Here is a 27806-nt window from a genome sequence, read left to right as displayed (position 1 = left end):
ATGTAGACAACCTCGGAAAATGCCCACTGCTTCAAGAAAGTCAATGGACACCACCCAGAAGATTGACAATTCTGGATGCTGAAGTCCTCAATTTTTTTAAAGGCCAGTTTCCCTTTTGCATACACAAAATTGTATACACACGTATTTGCATCTGAACTTTGCTAATGCTTGTGTACCCTTCTTCAATAGTCTAACACTTGCATGCACTGTGTGTTTGAGTGGTCCCAGTGGATTTTGTGGTTGCTGCTTCTAACACTCGCATATGCAGGTTTTGGACTATTAAAGTGTGTGTGCTCAGGTGTTAGAATTTGCTCACATGGGTGTAGATTTTTGCAGCTGCAAGGTGCAGGCACAAGTGTGTCCACACATGCTTTGTGTACGCTGAAAATTGACCTGTCACTTGCCAAAAGACAGCAAATCACAGGCAGAGCTTGTTGCTGGCACAGAGTGCCCGAGGACAGCAACTGCGGGGTTCGTTGCCCGGTGTGCTTCGCGCCAATAAACACACCAGGGGTGGAAAAACAAACAAAGTTTATTTGGGATCCCAAAGCGGTGCAAGGAGACTGGCAAGTCTCAAATCAAGCACACTAACAGGAACAGTTTTTCTTCTTTTATACATTTTGCAGTTAAGCCTCACCCCCCCCCCTTTCCCCTCCCTTCCTCTCCTTCTACCCCTCCCTTCCCTGGTAACAGTTACTAAGCAAATAACAATTACATTTAAGCAGTTAAGTCATTCTTGGCAGCTATAAGCCTAGCTTGTTAGTAACTTTTTTAAACCATTATCTTGTCCTTTTTCCCTTCAGCCAGAAACATGCAGGCCTCATTATTACCGCTTAATACCGGTGTGAGCAGGGGGTTACACACAAATAACTGGTTGCTTACATATTCCAATTGCACCTGGCTTTTGAGGTTGATTAGAGTTTAAACATGGAAGAAGTTTGCTTCATATAGGCCTAGTGCAGGAAGGCTTCATTGACACTTAGTGGCCTTCCACACTCCCGAGTTACCTAGGGTTATGCCTAGTGACACCAACAAGCTGGGTATAAAACCCACATCAGTAGACTCCAGTTTCAGGCTCAGCTGACTACGTATATAATGGTAGCATTAACGCTGGACAACAGGCTGGTTGCAGTTGACATCAGGTATTCTAAAATGGCAGTGACATTGCCCCTGTATATTTAGTGCATTAAACTGAAAACAAAGATAAGAGTTGATCAGAATAAGTTACTCGAGTTTGAAGTTGATTTCTGAAGTTTCAAAGGAAGGATATGCCTTGTGAACAATTTGTATTTTATGGAAGGCCCTGCTTTGTTCTTTTAGCTGTGCTTTAATGGAAACTGTAGGTAATATTTTTAACCTGAAATCTCAACAGTATTATCATTGCAAAACCTACAACTGTTCACTGTTTTCCAACTGTAATTGGAATTTATTGTATGTTACACAACCCTTTATTTCCAGCGTTTTAGTGGGAGAAGAGATAAAAAAAAAAACTATTCAAAAGTTCAGACAAGAAATACATTGCCATCTGTAATCATAGATTAGTTAGATAATAATAGCATTTACATGACACTTTTCATCTTTAGAGAGCTTCACAAACAATAAGTAATTCATTCTTCTTAACTAGATAAAATGTTCAGAGAATCCTGACTGTTAGTCATGTTGGTTCCCAGTCATTAGCAATCAGTTAAGTCGCCCCATTCCAATGACAGGCACAAGTGGCCAGATCTGCATGTGGTGCAAATTGGCGCAGCTCCATTGAAGTCAATTGAATTATGCAGATTTATACTAGCAGAGAATCTGGCCCAATAGGTCATGGAAATAATGAACATAATTCAGAATGGCCTAGGAGTGATGTAATAAATTTATGGGAGCAGCTTTCCATGGAAAATAGCGTTAGTTTAGGGCCATATTTTTAAAGTAACGCCTGTAGAATTGCATGCATCAGTTTGCACTAACTGAAATTATGAGTACAAAAATCGATGTGCATGTGCAGATCAGGTCCTCACTCAATCACCTCTTCAGGTGGTATACATTGGTGAGGCTCCATTGAACTCAGTGGAATTTTGCCCATTTTACATCAGCCGAGAATCTGGTCTCTTTTGATAACTGGCCATGTGGGTGAATTAATACCTGATTTTTGCATGCACATCAGATATTTGCATGCATAAATTAACTAAGCCTGAGAGTTTTTTCTCCTCTATGATCTATAATTTAGTTAATTATTACTCTTCCACCTTTAAAGATTGCATGTGCCAGGAAGCAGAACATTAAATAAATGTTTGCCATTAATACAAATTAATGTGTTTTGACAGCTTGCTAATCAACTAAAGGAAAATGCTGCTACAGAAATATGTACAATTGCCATTTAAGCAATGGTTTTCTTTTAGGTGGGTAGGGATTCATGTCATTAAAATGTGTGCCTTTGAAAATCGTACAGGTTATTCTAAATTTTGCGATCTATAATATGCCGATATTCAGAGAAATCAGAAGTTTTGTCTGTGCTAGCTTCGTGAAGGGAATGGATTTGCACAGAATCACAAATCCATAGCTAATCTTGGTGGACATTTGACCGTCACGTGCCAGTTGCATCAGTCGTTTCCAGTACAGAGAGTCTTAATTAATATGCAAGTGATTGATTTAATATTGATTAGATCTTAACATCTTGTTGTGTACTTTACACATTATGCAGGTATGGGATGTTTCTGGGGAGCAGAGAGAAAGTTTTGGACACAGAAAGGAGTCTACTCCACTCAAGTGGGTTATGCAGGAGGGTGTACCCCAAATCCCACCTATGAAGAGGTTTGTTCAGGTATGTCTGTTTCCTTTGATTTCACAGATCATGGACCTGATCCTACGAGATTATGATCTATTTTAGTGGGACTGGAGGGTGATCAGAGCCGCTCAGGATTGGGCCCATAATGAACACTGATATCTACTGTACCAATCTAAATGTTAATATAATGTAAGATATTTACAAGCAACCATCATCCCCTAGTATCTAATTAGCTGGAGTGCATACAAAGACACTAAGGATGGAAAAGAAACAGGTTTACATTGTTTTTGTCTCTTGTGTTTTTCCTATATGCTCTCAGGAAATTATAACTACTGTATATTTCTTCTTTGGAAAACTGATAATTTCTTTAGTACTGACAGAAATCAGGAGTCAGATCAGTCTTTCTTTTTATCCCTATAGTGTCTTGTGGTGATAAGTTTAAATATCATCTCTCTCCTGAATTATTTTCAATACTTTATCTTTTATATGCACCCAACAACCACTAGCCCACCAGACCAAAACGAACCTCCAGGATTTGTCCATGCTCCGTGCTCTCACCAGTCCTTCCACCCCACTACAACCAAAAGCTTCCATTGTTTTTACCCATAATTCAAATCCCATAATCCTTTACAGCCATTTGACACTGATTAGTGCTGCTCTGAAAGTATATGCATGCTGGGCATAGTTCTCCCAGCGTGCTCTCCTACACAGTCATTAGTAGTCGATAGCTTTGAGGTTTCACTTTGCTTTTGTTCTCTTGTCAACACTTTTCATGCCAACTGCTGAGGCTGCTCTACCACTTTTGTTTATTACCGGGCACCTAGGGATGACATAAAACAGTGGAAAAAGTTTGGCAGTCCTAGCAATTAATAGATGTCACATCAGCCGAAGAGAATTGTTGCAGAGTACCCAAGGAAACAGAAACCATCTGTAAATAAGCAAGACTGTGAAAAGTGATGTTGTGTCTTTATTAAGCAAGAAATGAAACACTTATAGGAAATTACTCTAGAAAGCAAAAATTACGAGAGCTATTTTTACATAGGCATAGAGGTAATGTTTCACTAGTGACAACTAACAGCCAAAGTGTTCCTGAAAGTAAGGACTCAGTGGAAATGAACTTAAACCCCACCTCCCACCCCCAAACTAGAATACTGGGAGAGGGTACTGCACCTTTGGCATTAAGTGATGCCTGGGCAGCTGCAGGCTAGACCCTGGGCTGGGGCACCTGCAGGCTGCTGGGAAGCATAGCCACAAGGAGAGTCATCACACGTTAAGAAAACAGCGCAGTGGATCAGTCATGTCTTTTTCATTTGTCTAGATCATCCATCACCTCCTTTCTGAAAGCTTAACTTCCACAGTATTACACCTTGGGCCTTGTCCTCCACTTCAGTGCACCATGTGCAGTGTTTACGATTGTGTGTAGTCCTCTAGCCATCCAGCACTTTCAGTCCATTCTTTTCAACAGCCTGATCATTAGCTTGTAAAAGGCCCACAAAATGTGACCATAATTCCCCTGATTATCGGACCTCTTATATTGGATAGTGAAGTATGTTACAATTTCCCCCATCCCAACACACACACACAGTCCTGATACGCTGAGGGGATTTAGGGTAGAATTTTGAGGGTCCCTCTAGTCTAAAGATACAAAGTGCTGGCTGCTGGCCAGGGGAGGTGTGAACAGAGGTGGGAACAGGGGATGGGCTGGGAGAGACAGTGAAGTATACTGAGAGTGTAAGCTCTCTTGAATAGCTGCATTGTAGTCTGGTCTCCTGCTGGACTTCAGAATAGCTATAGAGAGAGAGGGTAGTATCCTGTTGTAACAGGGTCCTTGGGCTGAAGAGTAATCCAGCTCAGAGTACCAGATGAGTCCCACTTGAGAGGGATCAGGTGATTCTCCTCTAAAGAGCAGCTGGAAGTTGCAGGTGTGGATATTGCTCAAGGAGAAGAGAGACTGCTAGGAGTGAGTAGGCACCAGCAGGGTCCTGGGATCTGGGACTAACACTACAGCCAGGAAGGGTTGGGAGTAACCTGCTAATGCAGGAGGGATCCTGAGCAGACAAGGGAAAGAGTGCAAAAGCTCTCCAGGCAGAGGAGCTTGGTATTAGTGTTCTTGCCAGCAAGTTAAAAAAGTATGGATTGGATGAATGGACTATAACATGGTGTAGCGATGCGGCGACTCACCAGTGTGGCGCCTCCTGCTGGTTTTCCAGGGAATTAGCTTTTCCAGCCTTGGAGCGCCCTCTGCCGGCCGATGTCTTGCTTGTCGCCGGCCCCGTGTCCCTCCCGGACCCCGGTGCTCCTTTACCTTGGGTGCTGCTCCCTGGCAGTACCCCCACATATGTGGGTCTCCCCTCCCCAGGGAACCCCCAACCCTCTATCCCCACCTCGCCTCAGTCTGTGGCTACTGCCAGTCACCATCTAGCCCCCACTCACTGGGGCAGACTGCAGTGTACAAGCCATTCATCATTGGCAAAGTGGGGTTTGGACCTGCTGCCTTTGCCTAACCCCTGGGCTACAGCCTCTGCAACCCCAGTATCTGGTTTGGCCTTGCACGGGGCCTGCAGCCTGGGGAGTTGCCAGGGGGGAGCTCCCCAGCTCCTCTCGCCTTTCCCCAGCCCTGCTCTGTTGCCTGCACCCACAGCTCCCAGGCAGCTAGGTCCTTCTCCCTCTGAAGCTGGAGGGAGAGTGTGCCTAGCTCCTGGCTCATAGTGCTTTTATCAGGGCCAGCTGAGGTCTGATTGGGGCGTGGCCCAGCTGTGGCTGCTTCCCCAATCAGCCTAGCTTTTAGTTCGCAGCTCCAGCCCCCTCCCAGGGCTGGCTGTAACACTTTCCAGACCAGGGAGCGGGTAATCACCCCGCTACAGGTGGATAGAAAGCTGGCTAGATTGTTGGGCTCAGCGGGTAGCAATCAATGGATCGATGTCTAGTTGACAGCTGGTATCAAGCAGAGTGCCCCAGGGGTCAGTCCTGGGGCCGGTTTTGTTCAACATCTTTATCAATGATCTGGATGATGGGATTAATTGCACGCTCAGTAAGTTTGCAGATGACACTAAGCTGCAGGGAGAGGTAAATACGCAGGAGGGTAGGGATAGGGTCCAGAGTGACCTAGACAAATTGGAGGATTGTGCCAAAAGAAACCTGATGAGGTTCAACAAGGACAAGTGCAGAGTCCTGCACTTAGGACTGAAGAATCCCATGCACTGCTATAGGCTGGGGACTGACTGGCTAAGCAGCAGTTCTGCGGGAAAGGGGATTACAGTGGACGAGAAGCTGGATGAGAGTCAACAGTGTGCCCTTGTTGCCAAGAAGGCCAACGGCATATTGGGCTGTATTAGTAGGAGCATTGCCAGCAGATCGAGGGAAGTGATTATTCCCCTCTATTTGGCACTGGTGAGGCCATACGTGGAGTACTGTGTCCAGTTTTGGCCCCCCACTACAGAAGGGATGTGGACAAATTGGAGAGAGTCCAGCAGAGGGTAACAAAAATGATTAGGGGGCTGTGGCACATGACTTACAAGGAGAGGCTGAGGGAACTGGGCTTATTTAGTCTTCAGAAGAGAAGAGTGAGGGGGGATTTGATAGCAGCCTTCAACTACCTGAAGGGGGGGTTCCAAAGAGGATGGAGCTCGGCTGTTCTCAGTGGTGGCAGATGACAAAACAAGATGCAATGGTCTCAAGTTGCAGTGGGGGACATCTAGGTTGGATATTAGGAAACACTGTTTCACTAGGAGGGTGGTGAAGCACTGGAATGGGTTACCTAGGGAGGTGGTGGAATCTCCATCCTTAGAGGTTTTTAAGGCCCGGCTTGACAAAGCCTTGGCTGGGATGATTTAATTGGTGTTGGTCCTGCTTTGAGCAGGGGGTTGGACTAGATGACCTCCTGAGGTCTCTTCCAACCCTAATATTCTATGATTCTATGATTAGGAAGAGAAATATTTGTTTGTGGGACTTTAATTTGGGACTTGGAGTTTTATTTTGAGTTATTTTCTGTGACTAAACCCAGACCCCAAAGACAGGTGTTTTGGATTCAGGAAAAGCATGTGGAGTCTGTAAGGAGCCCTATGAGGGAGAAATTATTAGCAGGGCACTGCTCAGAAACCCCTGGCCACGAGGGGGCGCACAGGGGGCCTTCAACTCTATTACACTTGTATACTGTATTTGTCTGTTTGATTTTGACTGTAAGCTTTTTGGAGCTTGTACCATGTCTTTTCATGCATAAATACGGCATAATAATTAATTAACTTATGCTCCTGGAATAAAGAGGGGGCCGGGGAGCCATAGAACCCAATCTGCAATTGGCTATTTCAGGTGAGAGAGGGTCTGACAAAAGACAGCTCAGGTTCAGATGGCTTCAAGGTGCCCTGCAAAAATAGAGCATTGCAATACCAATAATACTAACTTGCGCGTGTGTGTATGCCTTTTACCCATGGATCTCAGAGCACTTTATAAATTAGTTGTGCCTCCTAACCCTACTTTTACATACAAAGGCCAGAATGGTACCATTTGCATAGTGATCACCTGTGCCCAAAGTGAGGGAGGTCTTGGGAAGGTGTGTCACACCTTCTCTTGCCAAATGGTGGAAAATAGTGAGGATTTTTTTAAAATGGAAAATGGCCATTTTTAAACCATAGTTAAAACACTGACTGTATCATTTTTCTGGAAGAAAAAAAACCCATCCAGAAATTTCATTTAGTGACAGTTATGGTTGCCTCAGAATAAACCTCACCACGTTAAAACCTTATGCCTTGTTTTTACTAGAAGGGATTTGTTGATATAGCTATTGATGTGTAGAGCTCTGTCCACGGCATTTTGGAAGTTCACTAGATTCCAGCTGGTTCACCTCCATGGTGGGAAGGTGGAAGAGCCATGATTTCTGCTTGCACAAAATAGCGGTCAGACCCCTGTCATACTATACAGAGCATAAACGGTTGTTCTACAGATCGTCCTATCAATTGGTATGGTGTTGCCTTGTTAAATTGATGGTTAGAGATAATCGAGCTCTTGTGAAGCTTAAGAATACACTGATAGAAAATTATTTTTACATTTCATAGTAACTATTGTACAGATGAAAATATGAAAAGCCATTCTGCAGTGGATAAGCATTCTGAGCTATTTTCAGTGCATTAGACTAATGCACAAATACAGCGTATTTGACAAGCATTACACAGCCCAGGCTCTTCCTTCACTATGAAATTCTCCTCGTATTTTGATTACAGATGTTCAGAACAATTCTGTGTTTGTCAGTATAGTCATACTTCTTTTGAAATCCGTATAACTCCAATGGCACTGAAGTCAGAAGCGAAAAAAATGATGCTGTTCTTTATGAACTGGTTGTGTGCAATTACCATATAAAAGCTTAAGCTTAAGACCATATTTTTAAAAACAGGACATTTTTCAGACTTCTGGGAAGAGGACTCTGTGAATATCAAAGCAGGTCATTTTATTCTATAAAAATACACTTCAGGGATCATACATTGCACAGAAAATATGCATTATTATTATTATTTATTTATTAAATATTTGTTATGGCTATGGGGAGATATTCAGAAATTTACTAACTATCCCTGTTCATAATCTAAGCAACCCTCAATACTTTGTCTTAAATGTTGTGTGTCTTTTGTATGAACGAGTAATCCTTAAAATTAATAACATGATGTAAAACGATGCAGGAAGCATCTATGTGGGGTGCAATGTTACATGCAATATTCAGATTGAAATTGTTTTACAAATGCAGTATGCACATATTTTATTGATGGGTACCAGCACATCTTGCATAGCAGGTGGTGACAGGGAGTGCTTGTTATGTCTAGGTGTTCCACTTGCCTTTAAAGTTTCAAAGCATCCAAAGGTCACCCTGAAGATTTCTCCGTAGCTGAAGAATAAGGTGGAGAAACACAACATTAATTTCTTGCTCTGTTACCTCCTATCCCTTTGGTCAGTTGGTGATTTTCAACGTTAACTTCATCTTAATTATACATCAAACAGGAGGCAAGGCTGCCTTTCAAATTCACTGTTAGTTGATGTGTCTTCATTTTAAAAGAGGGAATGCAAAAGGCTTGCTTCAGTGACCTGGTGCTTGTTTTAAATGCTTGCATGTAAGTAGCATGATCACGGATGTGGGTGGCACAACAAAGGGAAATCTGTGTCCGGCCAGTGCTGTGGGTTGCCCATCGTACTCCTTGGTAAGGAAGGAACAATCAGCATGGGGAAAGATTTCTCTTTACTCTTCCCAGTGTTCCCTGTCCTCTACCCAGCATAGTTTAATGTTCTACCAAAAATTATCAGAATATTGAGATCGTGGGCTATGACTTTAAAAGCCCAGCACTTCCTTGGGAATAAAACTGGGACATCTCAACATCTTTCCAGGTGTGTCTTACTCTCCAAAATGTTTAAATGCATAATTAAACTACAAACATTAACCTCACTTTCTATAACTTCTAAAGGGACCAGAACAGAAACTGAAGTCCACAAGATTAAAGTCTTCAGACAGTAATGGGAATAGTTCAGAACATTTTCTTTTATTGTGAAAGTCATTGTCAAGAGAATAGATTCCTGTTGTGCCTTTGTCTGTTCTCCTTACAGCTTCCCTTATAAGAATGGGGTGTAAGAATTTTAATGACGTATAGATTCTGTGAAGAATATCAGTGCTTTGCACAACCTTGATCTGTTCAACATTCTTCAGCATGATTGGTTACCCATTCCACCTCTCCCCATTTTTTTTAGCCTCACTCACCTGTGAGAAAGGGTGGAAAGGTCAACCGATCAAAGTACAAAATATTGAAAAGATCAAAGTTAGTTTCATGTATTAATATTTTTATAGAGTACATTAGATATTAGCATTCCATATCATTATATCTATTATTATAGCCAGACCACTGTTAGAAACAGATGATCTCTGTATAGACTTGAGATTATAGTCCCATGGACCTAAATGTGCAGACAAAATCATGAGAAATTCACCTATAATCTCTTTTCAGGAAGTTGCTATAGTAATAGAGTAACAGGATAACACCCATTTTCACTTCAGAAAAGATGCTGCTGACATATTATGACCTTAGAAAAAGGGATGCACTGAATTTCAGTTACCAGCTAAAATGCAATTTTACCTAGAAAACTGTTATGGAAAGAATGACACCTTTTATTTAGAAGAGCTTCTTCCTGTGTATATTCAGAGTTGTTTAGTTAGCTTTGCTGACCAGAGTCTGCAGGGTCAAACCAGTGTACCACTGTGCACCAGGAAATAAACAAAAATTCTGGATATTATCATTTAAAAATAAAGGACAGCATGAAAGCTTATTGGTAACCAGAATATCCACAATGGATGTTAGTAGCCGCTGAGGAGCCAGCTGGAACTTACTGACTCCTAAGAGCCCCGCGGACCAGTGTTTGAGACCCATGGTCCCTCGAAGGCATGCCCACAGGATGGCATGGGACCAGGCTTTTCAGGGCGATTCTTAGGGAATGTTTGTATGAGTGTGGGGCCATGTACATTTCCCGCCAGCTCCCAGAAGTGCTCCTCAGGATCGTACCCCTCCCAGTCAACAAGATACCAGAGTGCTTTGTGCTTAAAATCCAGGATCTTGTGAACCATGTATTCCTCCTGGCCCTGTACCTGGAATGGTGGAGGAGGTGGCTGGGTCCTGTGAAGGAAAGGGTTTTCCATGTCGGGCTTCAAAAGTGACACACAAAACACCAGGTGAATCTTCAGAGGCCAGGGTAGTTGCAATTCAAAAGTGACTAGACGTGTTGCAGGATCTTTAAAGGGCCAAGAACCGAAAGTTCAGCTTGCGAACAGGTCTGATGGTGTGGAGATGCTCCATGGAGAGCCATACCTTTTGTCCCAGTGAGTAGATGGGACCTTGCTGTCAATGTTGGTTCATATACCATTTATAGTCTGCTCTTGCGGTCCTTCACTTCTTCCTGGGCATGATGAATCCACTGCACTAGGTCTGAGGTGGCCGGGTCGGGAGAGGACACAAGTAATTGCAGGTGGAATTGAAGATGGTACCCATAGTTGTTATATAAAAAGAGGGGGGCTTTGACCCATAGGCGCATGGTCTGCATTGTTGTATGCAAACTCCATGTAAGGGAGAAGGGAGGACTAGTCATCCTGGTGATTAGTGATGTATCATTGCAGATGCTTTTGAGAATTTGGTTGGCCATTTCTTTTTGGCCATTAGACTGGGGATGGTAAGCAGAGAAAAGACATGTGCAGACCCCCAACAGGCGCATTGCCTCACGCCAGAACCAGGCTGTGAATTGAGACCCTTGATCAGAGGTGATGCATTCTGGAAGGCCATGGAGGTGAACTATGTGGCTAATCCATAGGTGGGCTGTCTCCTGAGTGGAGGGGAGGCCTGTGCAAGGGATGAAGTGGGCCATTTTGGTAAAGTGGTCCACTACTGTCAAAATTGTTTCAAATTTGTTGGACTTTGGTAATTCTACAGTGAAGTCTACAGTGATGGCCACTCTGGGTTGAGATAGGGTGTCCAAGGACTGGAGGACACCTCAGGGCTTATGGCATAGTGTCTTGGCAGGGGCACAAACGTTGCAGGAAGCAATGAATGACCTTATTGTGGGGCACATTCTTGGCTACCAAAAGGAGCAGGATATTAATCGTTGGGCCTCAAAGTGCCCCAAGTGTCCTGCTCGGGGAGAGTCATGGCACAGTTACAGGAAAGCAACTCTTGCGGGAACATAGACATGGTCCTTTATATACATGATCCCTTCCTGGTTGTCATGCGGTTAATTGTTGCTAATAGCTTGTTTGTTAGTCGGAAATCCTGAGGGAGAGTGTATCTATGTGAGTATATCCTGGTGACAAGCTGTACTGAGAAAGTTACAAGATTTGAGAATAAGGGTTGGTTCCTGGCTGGGTTCTCCGGGGTTGGTACTATATCTTTGGGACAAGGTGTCAGCCTTGCTATTTTTGGATGTGGGGTGACATGTGATGATGTAGTCAGATCATGAGAAAAATAGGACCCACCAAAGCTGCCATTCGTTTAAGGCTTTTGCCTTAAAAAGATATTCCAGATTTTTATGTTCAGTGAATACCTGGACTGGGTGGAAATCTCCTTCCAGGTAGTACCACCACGCCACAAAGGTGTTTTTTTGTGATCAGGAGTTCCTTATCAAGTATTTCATAGGTTAGCTCTGCAGAGGGAGCTACCTCAAGCAATAAATGCATGAGTGTAACACTTGTTCAGGACCAAGTCATTGGGAGAGGCCAGCCCCAATTGAGTGTTCTTGTCGGTTTCTACAATGAAGGCTTACATGACATCGATGTCATGATGTTACAATGAGCCAATATGGATGCAGCAGTAAAGGAGAGTTTCAGCTGATTAATGTATACTGAACCTCAGGAGAACAATGGAACTGGGCATTTTTTTTGGAGGAGAGCAGCGAGGGGCTCAATTTGTTTTGGAAAATTCAGGATGAATTATCAATTTAAAAAAAAATGGGCAAACCCCAGGAAGTGTTGCAGGTCACGTACTGTGTGGGGATTTGGCCAGTCTTGGACCTTGCATGGTTCCATCTGGATCCTTTCTGGGATAAGGTGAAGAGCAAGAACTCTGTGAAGACCTGATCAAAGGAACACTTCTTGAGCTTGGCATAAAGGCCAGGCTGTCATAAGCATTCCAGAACCTTTTAGACATGAGTGGTATGCTGTTGAGGGTAGTCGGAGAAGACTAATATGTCATATGGGTAGACTACTATGTACTGGTCCAATATGTCTGGGAATACATCATTTATAAAATGTTGGAAGGTGACCAGGGCATTGGTCAGCCCAAAGGGCATTACAAAAGATTCATAGTGGCCATACCATATTTGGAAGGCAGTCTTTCACTCATCCCCTTCCTTGATTTGCACAAGGTTATATACCTCCTCCCTCCCCAACTTAGTGAATATATGGGCAGCCCCCATGTGATCTAGCAACTCAGGAATCGGGGGTAGCGGGTAATAGTTCCTGATAGTTATCTGATTCGGTGCATGGTAATCGATGCAGAGTCAGAGACTGCTATCTTTCTTCTTGATGAAATGGACTGCTGTGCCGGCTGGCAAGGTTGACTTGCAGATAAACCCTCAGGCCAGGTATTCCTGGAGGTATTCTCAGAGCGCCATCAGCTCAGGTCCTGACATGGCATAAATTTATCCAAACGGTATATTTGCTCCTGGCTGCAGCTCTATTTTGCAGTCATAGTCCCAGTGTGGAGGCAGGGTGTCCTCACTGCTCTTTTCAAAAACATTGGCATAATCTTGGTATTTTGAGGGCAATTCAGATGTAGCTGCAATGGAATGCTCTGCTGGATAGCTGCCCCTTCATGAGTCTCTCAAGATTTGGATGCTAGGACAGGCTCTACTGGCCCCAACGGTGCTGCTGACAAAACAGGGTATGGGAGGAAGGGGTTGCTCATTTTAGGAATTTAAGGATCTTTATGGTTGTGTTAATATTTGTGAATATGGGATGAGAAGTCCCTAGGAGTTCACCTTCCATATTACCTTTATTGCCGCTATTCATTATTTTATTTTTACACAGGGCTATTAGTGTGCATGATGCTTTACAGACAAGTCAGAAGGCAATCCTTGCCTCAAGGGATTTACAATCTAAAGGATCAATTCTGCAAACACTTTGTTCTGGAAGTAGTGATTACTACAGGTAGTAGCTGTACTGAATTCAAATGGGGTTACTTCTATACCTGATAGTAAATATTTGCAGTATCTTTTCCAATGTTAGACAGGTAACAAAAAATTAAATACAAATAAAATAAAAAATAAGGAGCACTGAACATAGTGGATAAGGAAGAGTGAAAAACAGGAAGGGACTACAGCTGTTGGGAGACCATCTTTCTTCAAGGAAAACAGATGGTATAAGCAGTTTGGGCTGTTCATACATTACTTGTTTATTGCAGTGGCTTTGTTTTATTTTACTGCTCCTAGTGCTTATTTCCCAAATTGAAATCTTAATTCCTTTGGTGACACAACACTAAGGTGCTGTGGAGATGATGATTAATGTTTTCAGGAGCATCTTATCTCTTCCTGATATTGAGATAATACTGTAATTACTGCATGTAATCATTATAACCAACTTTTACCTACCCCCTTTATGAGATACACACTCCTGTTCTTATGCCTGAAAGTCTACAAGTTGCACACAATCTCATTCACAGCAGGATAATAATTCTCAGTAATTTTAAATGAGAGCCTGCATAGCATGTATCTCATCAAAAATGATGAGAAAAAGCTGTTTTTAAGAGCTTAAAATTCTATTTTTTATCTAGCTTTCTTGATAAGACCATTCTTTTTTTGTTTATAAAACTGAAAGTATTAGGCCAAATTCTGCTGAATTATACACTTTCAAACACCCTGACTTCAAAGGAGGTTGAGAGCAGAATTTGGTCCTATGACACATGATACAGATCCTTTGGGGCCCTTGTAACCCCCATGCATTCCTGTTTCAGTTTCCCTCTTTAAAATGAAGTGGATCAGCTAAATATATAGCTCTAGTTTTTCTTTAGGTATTTTAATAGATCTTAGAAACTGAGGCCAAGACCTTCACCTTTGAGGATGTGGGCTTGAATCTCCTTCTCAGTTTTGGTAGGTCTACATTACAGCCCCTACAGAGGCACAGCTACAGTGCTGCAGCTGTGCTGTTGTAGTGTAGACACTTCCTTCATTGACCGAAGGTGTTTTTCCATCGATGTAGGCAGTTCACTTCTCTTATAGGTGGTGGCTAGGTTGACGGAAGAATCCTTCCATCAACCTAACTGTCCTTACACCGGAGGTTAGGCCCACCTGACTATGGTGCTGAGCTTGCAAAATATTTCACTGCACTGAGTGACCTAGCTAGGTCAACCTAAGTTTTAGGTGTAGACCAGGCCGTATAGTCTTTCCAGGCAGATACAGACTTAGTGCTCAGAAAGAAAGTAAGTGAAAATAAATGCAAGCTGTTTGAAAAGTTGAAATGTAAGAGGAACAGTGCGGTTTCACTTACACTTAGTGCCATTGAATTTGTGGAGGTCGTTTTTAAGGAAAATTTGCTGTAGTTTGCCTAGCGTGCTGGCTTTTGGTAAAGGTGCTTCATGCATCTAGATACTAGTATACCTGAGAGTGAGTACTACAATAGGTAGTGTGTGAGAGTAAGAATAGCCTCTATCAAATCAATGAACCATTGCCTTAGCAATAAGAATTTGTTTATATAATGACTCTCTGTATTTCTATAGCATCTTTCATCAGAAGATCACAAAGCCATAGTTAAGGGCCTTTGGAAGGTGGGGGGAAAACATAAGAAATCCTTCATGGAAAATTTCATAATACTCACTTGGTGCAACTTTCCTTTCTTTGTCTACCTATCACCCATTTAGCCCAGCCAGTGTTTATTCAGTGAAGCGATAAAATTATAAATTAATTTTATTTTCTTTCTAAAGTGTATAAAATGTTAATTGTGGCTGAAATGCCTTCCAGAGATTCTGTTCTAATGTCATATTTCCATAAAGTGTATACAGTTTCACTTTCTGCCAATGTACTGTATCGGCATAATAAAGAGTATATTAATGTTTTTAATTTTACATTTCTGAGCAAGGCAATAAGTTAGTGAAGAGCCACCTCTAACTACACCCATGTAGGCCAGGATGCTAAATATCCCAATCCCCAGCTAGGTTTTAGATTGGAATGTGGCACAGACTGCATAAGTCTTGCTTGTAGATGATCTCCTCACAGTCATGAAAAATGGTGAAAAATCTTACTCATTAAGGCCTGGTCCACACTAACCCCCCACTTCAGACTAAGGTACGCAAATTCAGCTATGTTAATAACGTAGCTGAATTCGAAGTACCTTAGTCCGAACTTACCGCGGGTCCAGACGCGGCAGGCAGGCTCCCCCGTCGATACCACGTACTCCTCTCGCCGAGCTGGAGTACCGGCGTCAACGGCGAGCACTTCTGGGATCGATTTATCGCGTCTAGACAAGACGTGATAAATCGATCCCAGAAGATCGATTGCCTGCCGCCGAACCAGGAGATTTCTCTTGAGCATTTGACAGCATCGGTCATAAGGAGATGTTGGGTTGTCTCAGAGAAATATCTGGGGTAAGAGGAAGCATGCTCAGATTGTTCAGGATTTTCTTCTGACTGTCCCCAGGGCATCATAGGCAATTGCACATCTGCCCCCAGAACCATGACTTGTGGAGTTCCATGTTGCACTGTCCTCTTCCGTTCTCTATTTTAACATTAGAAATACTATGAATGTACATTGCAATATTTTCTTTAGTATTCTCCATCACTGCGCTGATCCAGAAACTGGTAGCACACCCTATTATATTTTATGTTTATGACCTGGAATTTGTATCCATACAGATTCTAGCAACAAAACGTTGAAGATGTGTGACATTTTCCTTATTATTTTGAAGCATGTCTAGATACAATTAACAAGGTGAAGTAGTGTATGGGTTCATATTTTACTTTAGAATAGTCTTTCTGGGGCTGTCACACAGAGTCACAGTGGCCCATTAAGAGGGAGCAGGGCCAGTGTAACTGTCCCTCATCAGCTCACTCCAGTTGGGCTTAAAAGAGGGCACCTATGCCCTAGAGAGGAGAGAAAGCTGGTGAAAGACCTAATGAGTCGGGGCTGCCAGAGTCAGTCAGGAAGGGTGGATCAGAATGGCCAGAGACAGAAGATATTTCCTGCGGGAAGGCTGAAGGCAAGAAGAACAGGAATTGGGGTTTGCCAGATGACTTCCCCAAGCCAAGGAACCAGGGCTGGAGAGGGCTGAAGGCAGGAGAGCAGCAGAGGGGCTTACCTTCTGATGCCTCCGCGCCAGAGAGCTAGACCCAAGAGAAAAATGAGAGGGCCAGGGGAGTGAGGGAAGCTCCCTTGATAAATATGATCTCCCAGCAGAGAGGCTGTGGGAGGTCCCACTGGGAAGAGTGGCATTGCACTTCCGCTGGACGAGCTGGGGTGGCTATCCTGGCAGAGGGATGGAAGAGAACTGACAAGGAGCCTAGGTGTGACAGAAGATGCTAGTGTGTGGGAGGTGGGGGCATCATGTTTTGGGGTTTTAATGACAACTTGCACTGGAGTGATAAACAGACTGTGTGTTGGGATTTATCTTTTGGACCATTTACACTCTTTTTTCGCAATAAACCAGCCCAGACGGGTATTTGTTGAGACAAGAGAGCTTGGCATAGAGTCCTTGTGTTACCTGAGAGGAGAAACTGAGGTGGGCATGCTGTTCATGCCATAGCCTGCTGCACTAGGGAACTCCAGTCAGGGTCACCTGATGACAGGGTGTACCTCAGTGGGGTGGCTGGTGGCTGTCTGTGAGGCAGCAGGGTGGGGACAGCTGTATGACTGAGTGGTACCTTAGAGGGGCAGTTGAGGGAATAGGGGCTATCTGAGGAGTAGTGTGGTGGAAGTAAGCTGGGGTGTTCAGGTAGATAGGAGGCTGTCTGGGGGCAATTGGAGGGGTCGTTTTGATGAATAGCTTGGTGCGGGTAGATGAAAGGCTATTGGAGTGGTAACTGGGTGGGGGTGCTGGGGACTGCTTGACAGGCTAGCTGAGCAAGGTAGCTGGATGAGGGTAGCTGTATGGTGTTGTCTGGAGGAGCTGACTGGGTAGAGGATAATGTGGGACCAGGCTTCAGTACTGAGCCCCTAATCTTATGTCCCTATTACTCCACTGCTGGTCTCCCCTTTTGCTCCTCCTTTCCCACTGTCACAGATTGGGTCGGTGCCCCCTTTGAGCCATCCACCAGACAGCTGTCAAGGGAATCCAAACCTCTGGTTCCCTGGGTGGTTTAAGCCTGCAAGGCCCGAATAGAGTCCAGCTCCATCTTGGGGTCCCTAGGCACTGTCTTGGAGTGCAGACCTGCAGTCTAACACTCCCTTCTTAGAGCTGGAACCTGCTCTTCAGCTGCCTAACCCCTTCATGGTGCAATGCTGACCCTTCAGACTTCCCTGTACTTAAACACATGCTTTCCCAGGACTCCACCCAAGCTCAGAGCCTTCTGGTTTACAGTTAACCTCTATCAGAAGGTTCGCAATAGAATCATAGAATATCAGGGTTGGAAGGGACGTCAAGAGGTCATCTAGTCCAACCCCCTGCTCAAAGCAGGACCAATTCCCAACTAAATAGTTGTAAAGCATATAACACCTCGTCCAGACTCTAACACTCTTTAATCCTATAAAGCACAAGAGTGCAGATCACACACAAGATAACAAACACCCTAAATACAATGCCCCTTTCCAGCTCACCCTTCCGTTGTGAATCCTGGGGGACTATCTGTATCCTGGAAGGAAGGCAGGCAGGATTTTCCCTGCCTCGTGCAGGCTGATACATGCAGGGGGGCTTCTCTCTCATGAAGTCTCCTTGCCCAGCTTCTGTGACCTTGCTCTCTCTTTTTGAGCTAGAGACAACCTGGCCAAAGATCTTAGAAAGATTGGCTCCTCTCCCTCTGCATACTGTATAGCCCTTTCTGGCAACTGTTCCAGGTTGCTTTGTTTCAAGGTGACCTCTCCCCTGCTAAACCATCCTCCTGGTTGGGAGCCAGTCTATTGTCTACAACAATTACATTTCAGTAATCAAGCGTTTTAAGGGTTTTAACAATCCTTTTTTCAGAGTAGCAGCCGTGTTAGTCTGGATCCGCAAAAAGAACAGGAGTACTTGTGGCACCTTAGAGACTAACACATTTATTAGAGCATAAGTTTTCGTGGGCTTATGCTCTAATAAATTTGTTAGTCTCTAAGGTGCCACAAGTAACCCTCTTTTATTATTCTTTTGCCTCCAGGCTTTGGCATTTCAGCCCCACATGAAGGCAAAAGGCGTCACATTCAAAACTGAGCTTACAACTTGGTTAAAATACATAAGTTCAAAGAGATTTTGTACAGATTCCCAAATCATCAGACTTGCACCAATCCAACTGGAGGAACAGCAAGTGAGGGACCACTTGGCTGTCTGCAAAGCAGGTGCCACAAGTGGGCTTTCAAGTGGGGCAATTCTAGTCTCTGCTGCCTAGCTTGATGTGTGAAGATCCAGCTGGGCTGTAAGAATGCATGACAGGGCCACCAGATGCATGAGAGTTGGCAAATGTTGGAAGAGATTACCAGGGGAAGGAGTAAATTTGCCATCACTTGGAGGCTTTAGATCAAGATTTGATGTCTTCTAAAAGATATAGCCTTGCTTAACCACAAGTTATTGGACCCAATAGTGTTCACATATGTAGTATGGGAGAATAACTCACTCCATTGCAGGAATCACGTGTGAAATTCCCTAGCCTGTGCGATGCAGGAGGTTAGTCGAGATGACCATAATGGTTTCATCCCTCAGATCTATTAATCTATTCAACCTGGAAAGGTGAGATATGTATGATAGTACTGGACAGGGCATTTAAAACATGTTCAATCACCACGATGACGTATTGTTTACTCTTTTTTTTTAATTTTAGTTTTATAATGATAATACTTTAGATTTCCTGGAGCTGATAGAGGGTTTAATCATGTCATTATAACTCTTGCATGGGAAGTCTTTGTTCCAACTAAACTGGAACGCTATGATAATATTCTTATCACTTATAAGAAAAAGCATTAAAATAAATAATTGGGCTAAACTTATCTTAGGCATAACTTCGCTGCAATCAATGGAGTTACAACCGGGATAATTCTGTCCCAGTCTGTTTACATTATTAATATAAGGGAAGAGTGGAGACTGAATGTCAAACAATTCTTGGAAACAAAAGTTCCCGTCTGATTAGTTAGGCAATGCTAGTGCAATGTTTTGAAGATGTACCGCACTAGAGAAATGTGAGGAATATGATTTTCTGAACAGATTATATATAATGAAGGAAATGGTCAGGATTGTCTCGCATTCTTTCCCTTTCAGGTTTTGGCAGGATGCTTTTCCTCACCAGAAATAGTCTTCATCCAGAGGCAGGCACAGATGGGGCCATTGGTTTTTACTGGCTCAGTTATTCTGGGTTAACAATCTACCTCTTCTCCTTTTTTTTCCGTCTATTTTCCTCCTAGTTTAAGGCCACATTGTGGTTTGGCCCTTCTTCGGGTGTGCAAAGATAGGAGCAGTGTGCAAAGAATTTCCCCCATACAGTACGCTGCCCCAGTTTGCTATTGTTATCCATTCAAATCATTGTATGCTAGTTTGTATTATTTAGCATTCTTCATATGATGATCTCAAAGTGCTTTGCAGAGGTGTGTGCAGTAAGTAGTATAAAATTGGAAAGGTAAGAGACTTGTCCAATGTCACTCAGGAAGTCAGTGGAAGAATTAGGAATAAAAGCCAGGTCTCCTGACACCCACTGATATGCATGTTTCACTAGATCAGTTACCCCAAAGGGCAGAAAAGTTCAAGGGACCAAAACATATACTGCAAACAACATATGGTCATAGTCTGTCCCCTCTTAGAGCCATGCAACAGTACTTAGACAAGTGTAATTGGGGGCAGAATTAAACCTGTCAAATGCAGTCTTTTAATTATTACCACATCATTTACATAGCACCATACATGTAAGCAACTCTGTATAGGCAAACTGTGCCTGAGAAGTAAAATGTCAGTTTGAAAGATGAGAGATAGGGTGGTTACGGTAATATCTTTTATTGGACTAACTTCTGCTGGTGACAGATACAAGTTGTCTTGCAGGGGCTCAAGAATGTGAGTGCCAACCTCAGGGCAGACTGTTAAGAAGCAGGGCACAAACCCCAAACTGGCTGTGAGTTCTAGATTTCACTAATGAAGTATCAAGTGTAAACTCCTCAGGCACTATAACAACCTAACCAAGGAATCACAGACTGTCCTCTTGGGTGCTCTGATCTGTCCTGTTACCTAGGCAAACCTACCTTTGTGACGGTCCCTTACACCAAGTATCACAGCATTATTAAGGACCAGTCACTTAATCCAGGTCAACTGCACTTTAGATCCCACACCAAAGACAAATGCTTGTGGCCAGTCCTATAGTAAATTATCTAACGATTTATTATATAGGAAAAGGAAATGATAGTTATGGACAGAGTTAAAGCAGGTAAACATATATAAACACAAATGAGTTCCAATTTTAAGTTTTAAAAAAGCAATAGAAGCTTCTATACTAAACAAGCGCAAACACTTCCATTGTAAATCTCTATTTTCACTTTCCCATAACTTTTGGAAAAGTTTTTGTAACTTTAGTTACAGTGGATACTTCCGCTCCTGCCATAAAAGCATTTGGAATCTCCCACAAAAGGTGCAGAAATGAAGAATAGTGTCACAAATGTGGAAGGCAAGCACTGCAGAGCAATTTATCATAAAGCCATGTGTCTTGCTGCATATTCATCTCTTTCTGGCCTTGAATTCTTCTCCAGTGCTTTTATTTGCAGTGTGATAATAGTTTTCTGTAGGCAGATTCATTGTTATGATGAAGTGGAATTAGAATAAACATAAAAAGCAACAGAGAGTCCTGTGGCATCTTTAAGACTAACAGATGTATTGGAGCATAAGCTTTCGTGGGTGAATGCCCACTTTGTCGGATGCATGAATGCCCACCCCGCGAAAACTTATGCTCCAATACCTCTGTTAGTCTTAAAGGTACCACAGGACTCTCTGTTGTTTTTTACAGATCCAGACTAACACGGCTACCCCTCTGATACTAGAATATACATGACGTGCTCATATAATATGTAAGGGTAGAACTCATCAAAACGAGGGAGCTAGGAGCACTGATATCTCTTAATGGCGCTTTCCTCCTTTTTGTATCTTTACTCAGTTGAATTGCTTAAGAGTAGCTCCGCTCCTGTGTCAGAGTCTCCTACAAAAGGCAGGTTTCATAGAATTATACTCAGAAATAAATACATTTCATACCAGCGATATGAGCTATTGCTGTTAATTTGTAGCTATAACCATTTAATAGATCTTAATTACTCCAACATTTGACAGGTTGGAGAATAAATGCTGTATTGATTTCTCCAGCTTTCCTGAGAGAAAGATCTTATTGAAAAAGTTATGCATCAAGGCGTGATCTCCATGCGTGGACTAAACTCCCATTAATGTCAGTGAGAGTACGAGGGCTTGTCTGTATGGGGAAGTTAATGCACAGCAAGCTAGGGTATGCATTTTTAGCACGCTAGCTACCCTGCAGTAAAATAATCTGCACTAATTCCCCGTGTGGACACTCTTGCTGCACACTAAACGTGTCCTTGGGCAGTTAATTTTAATACACTTTAAAGTGTATTAAGCTAAAGCACACAATGGCACTTTTATCGAGCAGTAAGAGTGTCCACGTGGGGAATTCTTGCAGAGTAGCAGTGCGCTGTAAATTGCTCCCTACCTTGTTGTGTACTAACTTCCCTTTGTAGACAAGCCTTGAGTTATCCTCCTCAGGGGGGACGAGAAAGTTGTTTCCATATTCAGAATGGATCGTGATAAGAGTTTGCCTGGTAGAACCATTGCTCCCATAGTATTTTGTAAACTTTTAGAAGTAATCCTTCCACCCTTTGTCTTGTCTATTTAGACTTTAAACTCTTCAGGTTTCTTAGGCCTGGTCTACACTAGGCGTTTATGTCGAAGTTAGCGCCGTTACATCGAATTAACCCTGCACCCGTCCACACCGCGAAGCTATTTAGTTCGACATAGAGGTCTCTTTAATTCGACTTCTGTACTCCTCCCCGACGAGGGGAGTAGCGCTAAATTCGACATGGCCATGTCGAATTAGGCTAGGTGTGGATGGAAATCGACGCTAATAGCTCCAGGAGCTATCCCACAGTGCACCACTCTGTTGACGCTCTGGACAGCAGTCCGAGCTCGGATGCTCTGACACAGGAAAAGCCCCGGGAAAATTTGAATTTGAATTCCTTTTCCTGTCTGGCCAGTTTGAATCTCATTTCCTGTCTGGACATCGTGGCGAGCTCAGCAGCACTGGCAACGATGCAGAGCTCTCCAGCAGTGATGGCCGTGCAATCTCAGAATAGAAAGAGGGCCCCAGCATGGACTGATCGGGAAGTCTTGGATCTGATCGCTGTGTGGGGCGATGAGTCTGTGCTTTCCGAGCTGCGCTCCAAGAAACGGAATGCAAAGATCTACGAGAAGATCTCTAAAGACATGTCAGAGAGAGGATACAGCCGGGATGCAACGCAGTGCCGCGTGAAAATCAAGGAGCTGAGACAAGGCTACCAGAAGACCAAAGAGGCAAACGGACGCTCCGGATCCCATTCCCAGACATCCCGTTTCTACGAGGCACTGCATTCCATCCTAGGTGCGGCCGCCACCACTACCCCACCACTGACCGTGGACTCTGAGGATGGGATATTGTCCACGGCCGGTTCCTCGGACATGTTAGCGGACGGAGAAGATGAGGAAGGAGATGAGGAGGACGAGGCAGTCGACAGCGCTTACAACACTGATTTCCCCGACAGCCAGGATCTCTTCATCACCCTTACAGAGATCCCCTACCAACCGTCCCCAGCCGTTAACCCGGACACAGAATCTGGGGAAGGATCAGCCAGTAAGTGTTGTAAACATCTAAACATTTATTTGTAACAGAACAGGAATATTAACCAAAACAACAATGGGTTTCTCATGATTAGTTTGCCCTAGGCGTTTAACGTTTCAGTCCTGGGCAGTGCAACTATTGAAAAAAAATCTAACAATGTCCGGTTTTGCATGATTGTCCTGCCCAAGCCGCTCTACTGTTTAGTCACTGCCAGTGCAGCTAGAGTAAAATGCGGTCTATATGTCCGGGGATAGAGCAGAAATCCTCCTGGGACATCTCGATGAAGCTCTCCTGGAGGTAATTGGAAAGCCGTTGCATCAGATTCCTGGGGAGAGCGGCCTTATTGGGTCCTCCGTAGTATGACACGTTGCCGCGCCACGAGACAATCAAGTACTCGGGAATCATTGCTCTGCACAGCAGGGCGGCATATGGCCCTGGTCTTTGGAGGCTTTCCCGAAGCATTCTTTCTTTCTCGCTGTCTGAGATCCTCATGAGGGTGATGTCGCTCATGGTGACCTGCTTTGAATTAGGTAGGGGAATGTTAGTGTTGGGACTGCTTGCCCGTTCCTTTACAGAACTGTAACCGCTGGTTTGCGGCCACGCGGTGGAGGCGGGAGAGGGACAGCCTACAGGGATCGTTCCCGGGGACAGCCGCGAGGGGGTGGGACAGGGGCAGAGTTCCTGCTTGCCGGATTGCTGGCAGCAGGGACTGACATTGCTTTCAATGTGAAATGAGGCCATTGCAAATATTAAAGTTTTAAGCCGCCACAAGTCTATGGCTTACCATGTCTGCCTGCTACAGAAATTCCGGTGTCCTGCCAGGCTTCTCAAATCTGCTGTGCAAGACCCCAGGCACTGAATGCGAAGGCCGAGAATTCGACCTTGTGCTGAGTGCGCATGTGATAGGTGCTGTGCATGGTCTTGTTCACAGAGAAAGACTATGTTTTTTGTTCACAACTACATTTATCTTTCTGAGGAATTCACTCTCTTTTTCCCATTCCCACAGCCACATCTGTGACTGTCTCACAACCTATCCTGGAATCACACTCCCAGAGGCTAGCGCAGATTAGGCGTAGGAAGAAGAGGACACGGGAGGACATGTTCTCGGAGCTTATGGCCTGCTCCCGAGCCCAGGCAGCACAGCAGACCCAGTGGCGGGAGAACTTGTCCCAAATGCACCAAGCAAACATGGATCGGGAGGAGAGGTGGCGGCAGGAAGACCAGCAGGCGACTCAAACGCTGCTTGGACTACTGAGGGAGTAAACGGACACGCTCCGGCGCCTTGTGGATGTTCTGCAGGAACAGAGGCAGGAGGACAGAGCCCCGCTGCAGTCTATCTCTAACCGCCCTCTCCCGCCCCCAAGTCCCATACCCCCCTCACCCAAAGTCCAAAGAAGGAGGGGCGGCAGAGTCCGTGCTAACTCTCACTCCACCCCTGCAGAGAGCTCAAGTAGTAGAAGGCTCTCATTCCCCAAAATTTGACAAGTTTTTCCCTTCCCGCCTCACACAAGCCCCCGTCCAAGTTTCACCTCCCAGTTCCATGTGTAGTTGATAATATAAAATACGTTTCTGTTAATTACTGTTTCCTCCATGTTCTTTTGGAGGAGGGGGGGAAGGGGGTTGGTAATTGGACAGGACAGGCACCTTTGGCAGGGTACATAGGCGGGGGCAGGTCCAGCAGCAGGGCACATACACAGTGCAGTGACTAGTTACCCTGGTCAGTCTGTGAGGTGGTTTTCATTTTATGTGGTGGGGAGTGGGTTGCTCTGTGACTTTGTGGCGGGGGAGGGCAGTTACAGATCTTAAGCGGCGGTCCTTATCCTGGATCACAGAGCCACGCAGCAGGGGATCTGTAACCGTCCTCCCCCCGCCACAAAGTCACATCGCCCCCCCATACACACAGTCCCGATCAGGAGGGGTGACAGGCTCCGTTGAAACAACCAGTCCATCACAGCGGAGCCTGTCAATCCTGGAGTTTAGAAGCTTCATTTGCATCAGTACACTACACCCGCTCCCCACCAGAGTCTACGTCCCAGTTTTAAAACATTCCCGCGAAAACAGTAATAAAGACAACGGTGTTCATTAACAAAGTAGAAGTGATTTTATTTCTAAACGAGTGTTGGAAGGGGGTGAAGGGGGTATGTAACTGGAGAGGATAGTCAACATTAACTGGGTAAAGAAACGGGGGCAGGTTCAGCTTCTCTGTACAGTAACTTAAAAGTCACAGGTTACCCTGCTCACTCAGGAACCTAGCTTTCAAAGCCTCCCGGATGCACAGCGTGTCCCGCTGGTCTCTTCTAATCGCCCGGCTGTCTGGCTGGGCGTAATCAGAAGCCAGGCTATTTGCCTCAACCTCCCACCCCGCCATAAAGGTCTCCCCCTTGCTCTCACAGAGATTGTGGAGCACACAGCAAGCTGCTATAACAATGGGGATATTGGTTTCGCTGAGATCACAGCGAGTCAGTAAGCTTCTCCATCTCCCCTTGAGACGGCCAAAAGCACACTCCACCACCATTCTGCACTTGCTCAGCCGGTAGTTGAAGAGTTCTTTTTCACTGTCCAGGGCGCCAGTATAGGGCTTCATGAGCCAGGGCATTAGCGGGTAGGCTGGGTCCCCGAGGATGACTATAGGCATCTCCACATCCCCAACAGTTATTTTGTGGTCCGGGAAGTAAATACCTTGCTGCAGCCGTCTAAACAGACCAGAGTTCCTGAAAACACGAGCGTCATGAACCTTGCCCGGCCATCCGATGTAGATGTTCGTAAAACGTCCCCTGTGGTCCACCAGTGCTTGCAGCACCATGGAAAAGTAGCCCTTTCTGTTAATGTACTGGCTGGCCTGGTGGTCCGGTGCCAGGATAGGGATGTGAGTTCCATCTATGGCCCCACCGCAGTTTGGGAATCCCATCGCTGCGAAGCCATCTATGATCGCCTCCACGTTTCCCAGGGTCACTACCTTTGGCAGCAGTACATCAACGATTGCCTTGGCTACTTCCATCACAACAACCCCCACGGTAGATTTGCCCACGCCAAAGTGGTTCGCGACTGACCGGTAGCTGTCTGGCGTTGCAAGCTTCCAGAGGGCTATGGCCACTCGCTTCTGGACAGTCAGGGCTGCTCGTATCCGGGTGTCATTGCGCTTCAGGGCAGGGGACAGCAACTCACAAAGTTCAAGGAAAGTTCCCTTCCGCATGCGAAAGTTTCGCAGCCACTGGGATTCATCCCAGACCTGCAGCACTATGCGGTCCCACTAGTCAGTGCTTGTTTCATGTGCCCAGAATCGCCGTTCCACGGCATCAACATGACCGATTACCACCATGATGTCCTCGGCGCTGGGTCCCGTGCTTTCTGAGAGGTCTGTGCTACTCTCAGACTTCAGGCCCTCACCGCGATGCCGTAGCCTCCTCGCCTGACTTATCTGCATCTGCCTCAGGGAAAGGTGGATGATAAGCTGCGAGGCGTTGGGAGCGGCCACAACTGCAGCGATGGTCGCAGCGGGCTCCATGCTCGCACTGCTGTGGCGTCCGTGCTGTCACTGACTAGAAAAGTGCGCAAACTGATTTCCCGCCGGCGCTTTCAGGGAGGGAGGGCGGGAGTGATGGACGGATGACGACAGTTACCCAAAAGCACCCTCGAGACATTTTTTTTTACCCAGAAGGCATTTGCGGCTCCACCCAGAATTCCAATGGGCAGCGGGGACTGCGGGAACTGTGGGATAGCTGCCCACAGTGCACCGCTTCCAATGTCGACGCTTTCCCCGTTACTGTGGACTCACAAAGTCGAATTACTGTCCTTAGTGTGGACACACACGTTCGACTTTGCAATATCGATTCCAAAAATTCGATTTAAGTAAAATCGAACTACTCTCGTAGTGTAGACATACCCTAACTCTCTATATTTACAAGGCCTAGCACAATGGTGGCCTGATCCTGAGTGCGGCCTGTAGGTGCTGCCGTAATGCAAATGATATCTTAAGAATGCCTTGTCCATCCACGCAGATTACCCAGTACGGCTCAGGTGGTAGCCCTCTTACTTTACAATTTATTGATCACAGACCTTTACTGTGTCTTTGGCCCACAACTGTAGCCAACTGGGCCTTGGTCTGCTGCCCTATTGGAGGTGCCATTTTATTTATGAGCCATTATACCAGCGTCACTGTGGTTGGTCTGATGGCTTTCCAGGTGGAAGTTAAAGAACAAAGATCTGATGGAACTCTTTCAAAAGAAGAGAAGATAACCCTTCCTTCATGGCCCCTTTTTTCTCCTCTCTTAGTAGCATCCCTCATGGTTTCTCCCATACTGCCACCTATGCTTAGAATGGCCTGTGTGATTCTGTTTGCCTTGCAGCCTTCTTTTCCTCCTTCAAATTCCTCTTCCAAAGTTATCTTCTCCTGCAATCCAACAAGAAATAATGTTCTAATTTCTTTTGAATTATATTGAAAAAAATGTAATTATATGAAAAAATTCCAAATAAGCAAAGTTAGAGACTAACATGCTGCACGCTCTGCCACCCAAGCAACCCTATAACCTAATTCTTTGTATTTCTTCTTGTTTGCCTTCATCCCTTTT

The 27806-nt window shown here is 44.8% G+C and overlaps 1 protein-coding gene across 1 annotated transcript in view; it reads left to right on the top strand.

Annotated features, from left to right (window-relative positions):
• Window positions 1–27806, top strand: part of MSRA (methionine sulfoxide reductase A) — a 441610-nt gene that overhangs the window by 206635 nt on the left and 207169 nt on the right. The window contains exon 3 of the mRNA XM_034766724.1: window positions 2690–2809. Coding sequence (XP_034622615.1) covers window positions 2690–2809 — 120 coding nt within the window. The remainder of the gene's footprint in view (window positions 1–2689; window positions 2810–27806) is intronic.

This window comes from Trachemys scripta, chromosome 3 (assembly GCF_013100865.1).
Source record: "Trachemys scripta elegans isolate TJP31775 chromosome 3, CAS_Tse_1.0, whole genome shotgun sequence".
Classification (NCBI taxonomy): Eukaryota; Metazoa; Chordata; order Testudines; family Emydidae; genus Trachemys; species Trachemys scripta.
Note: the sequence above shows the minus strand (reverse complement) of the source record. Positions and strands in the feature narration are given on the sequence as shown.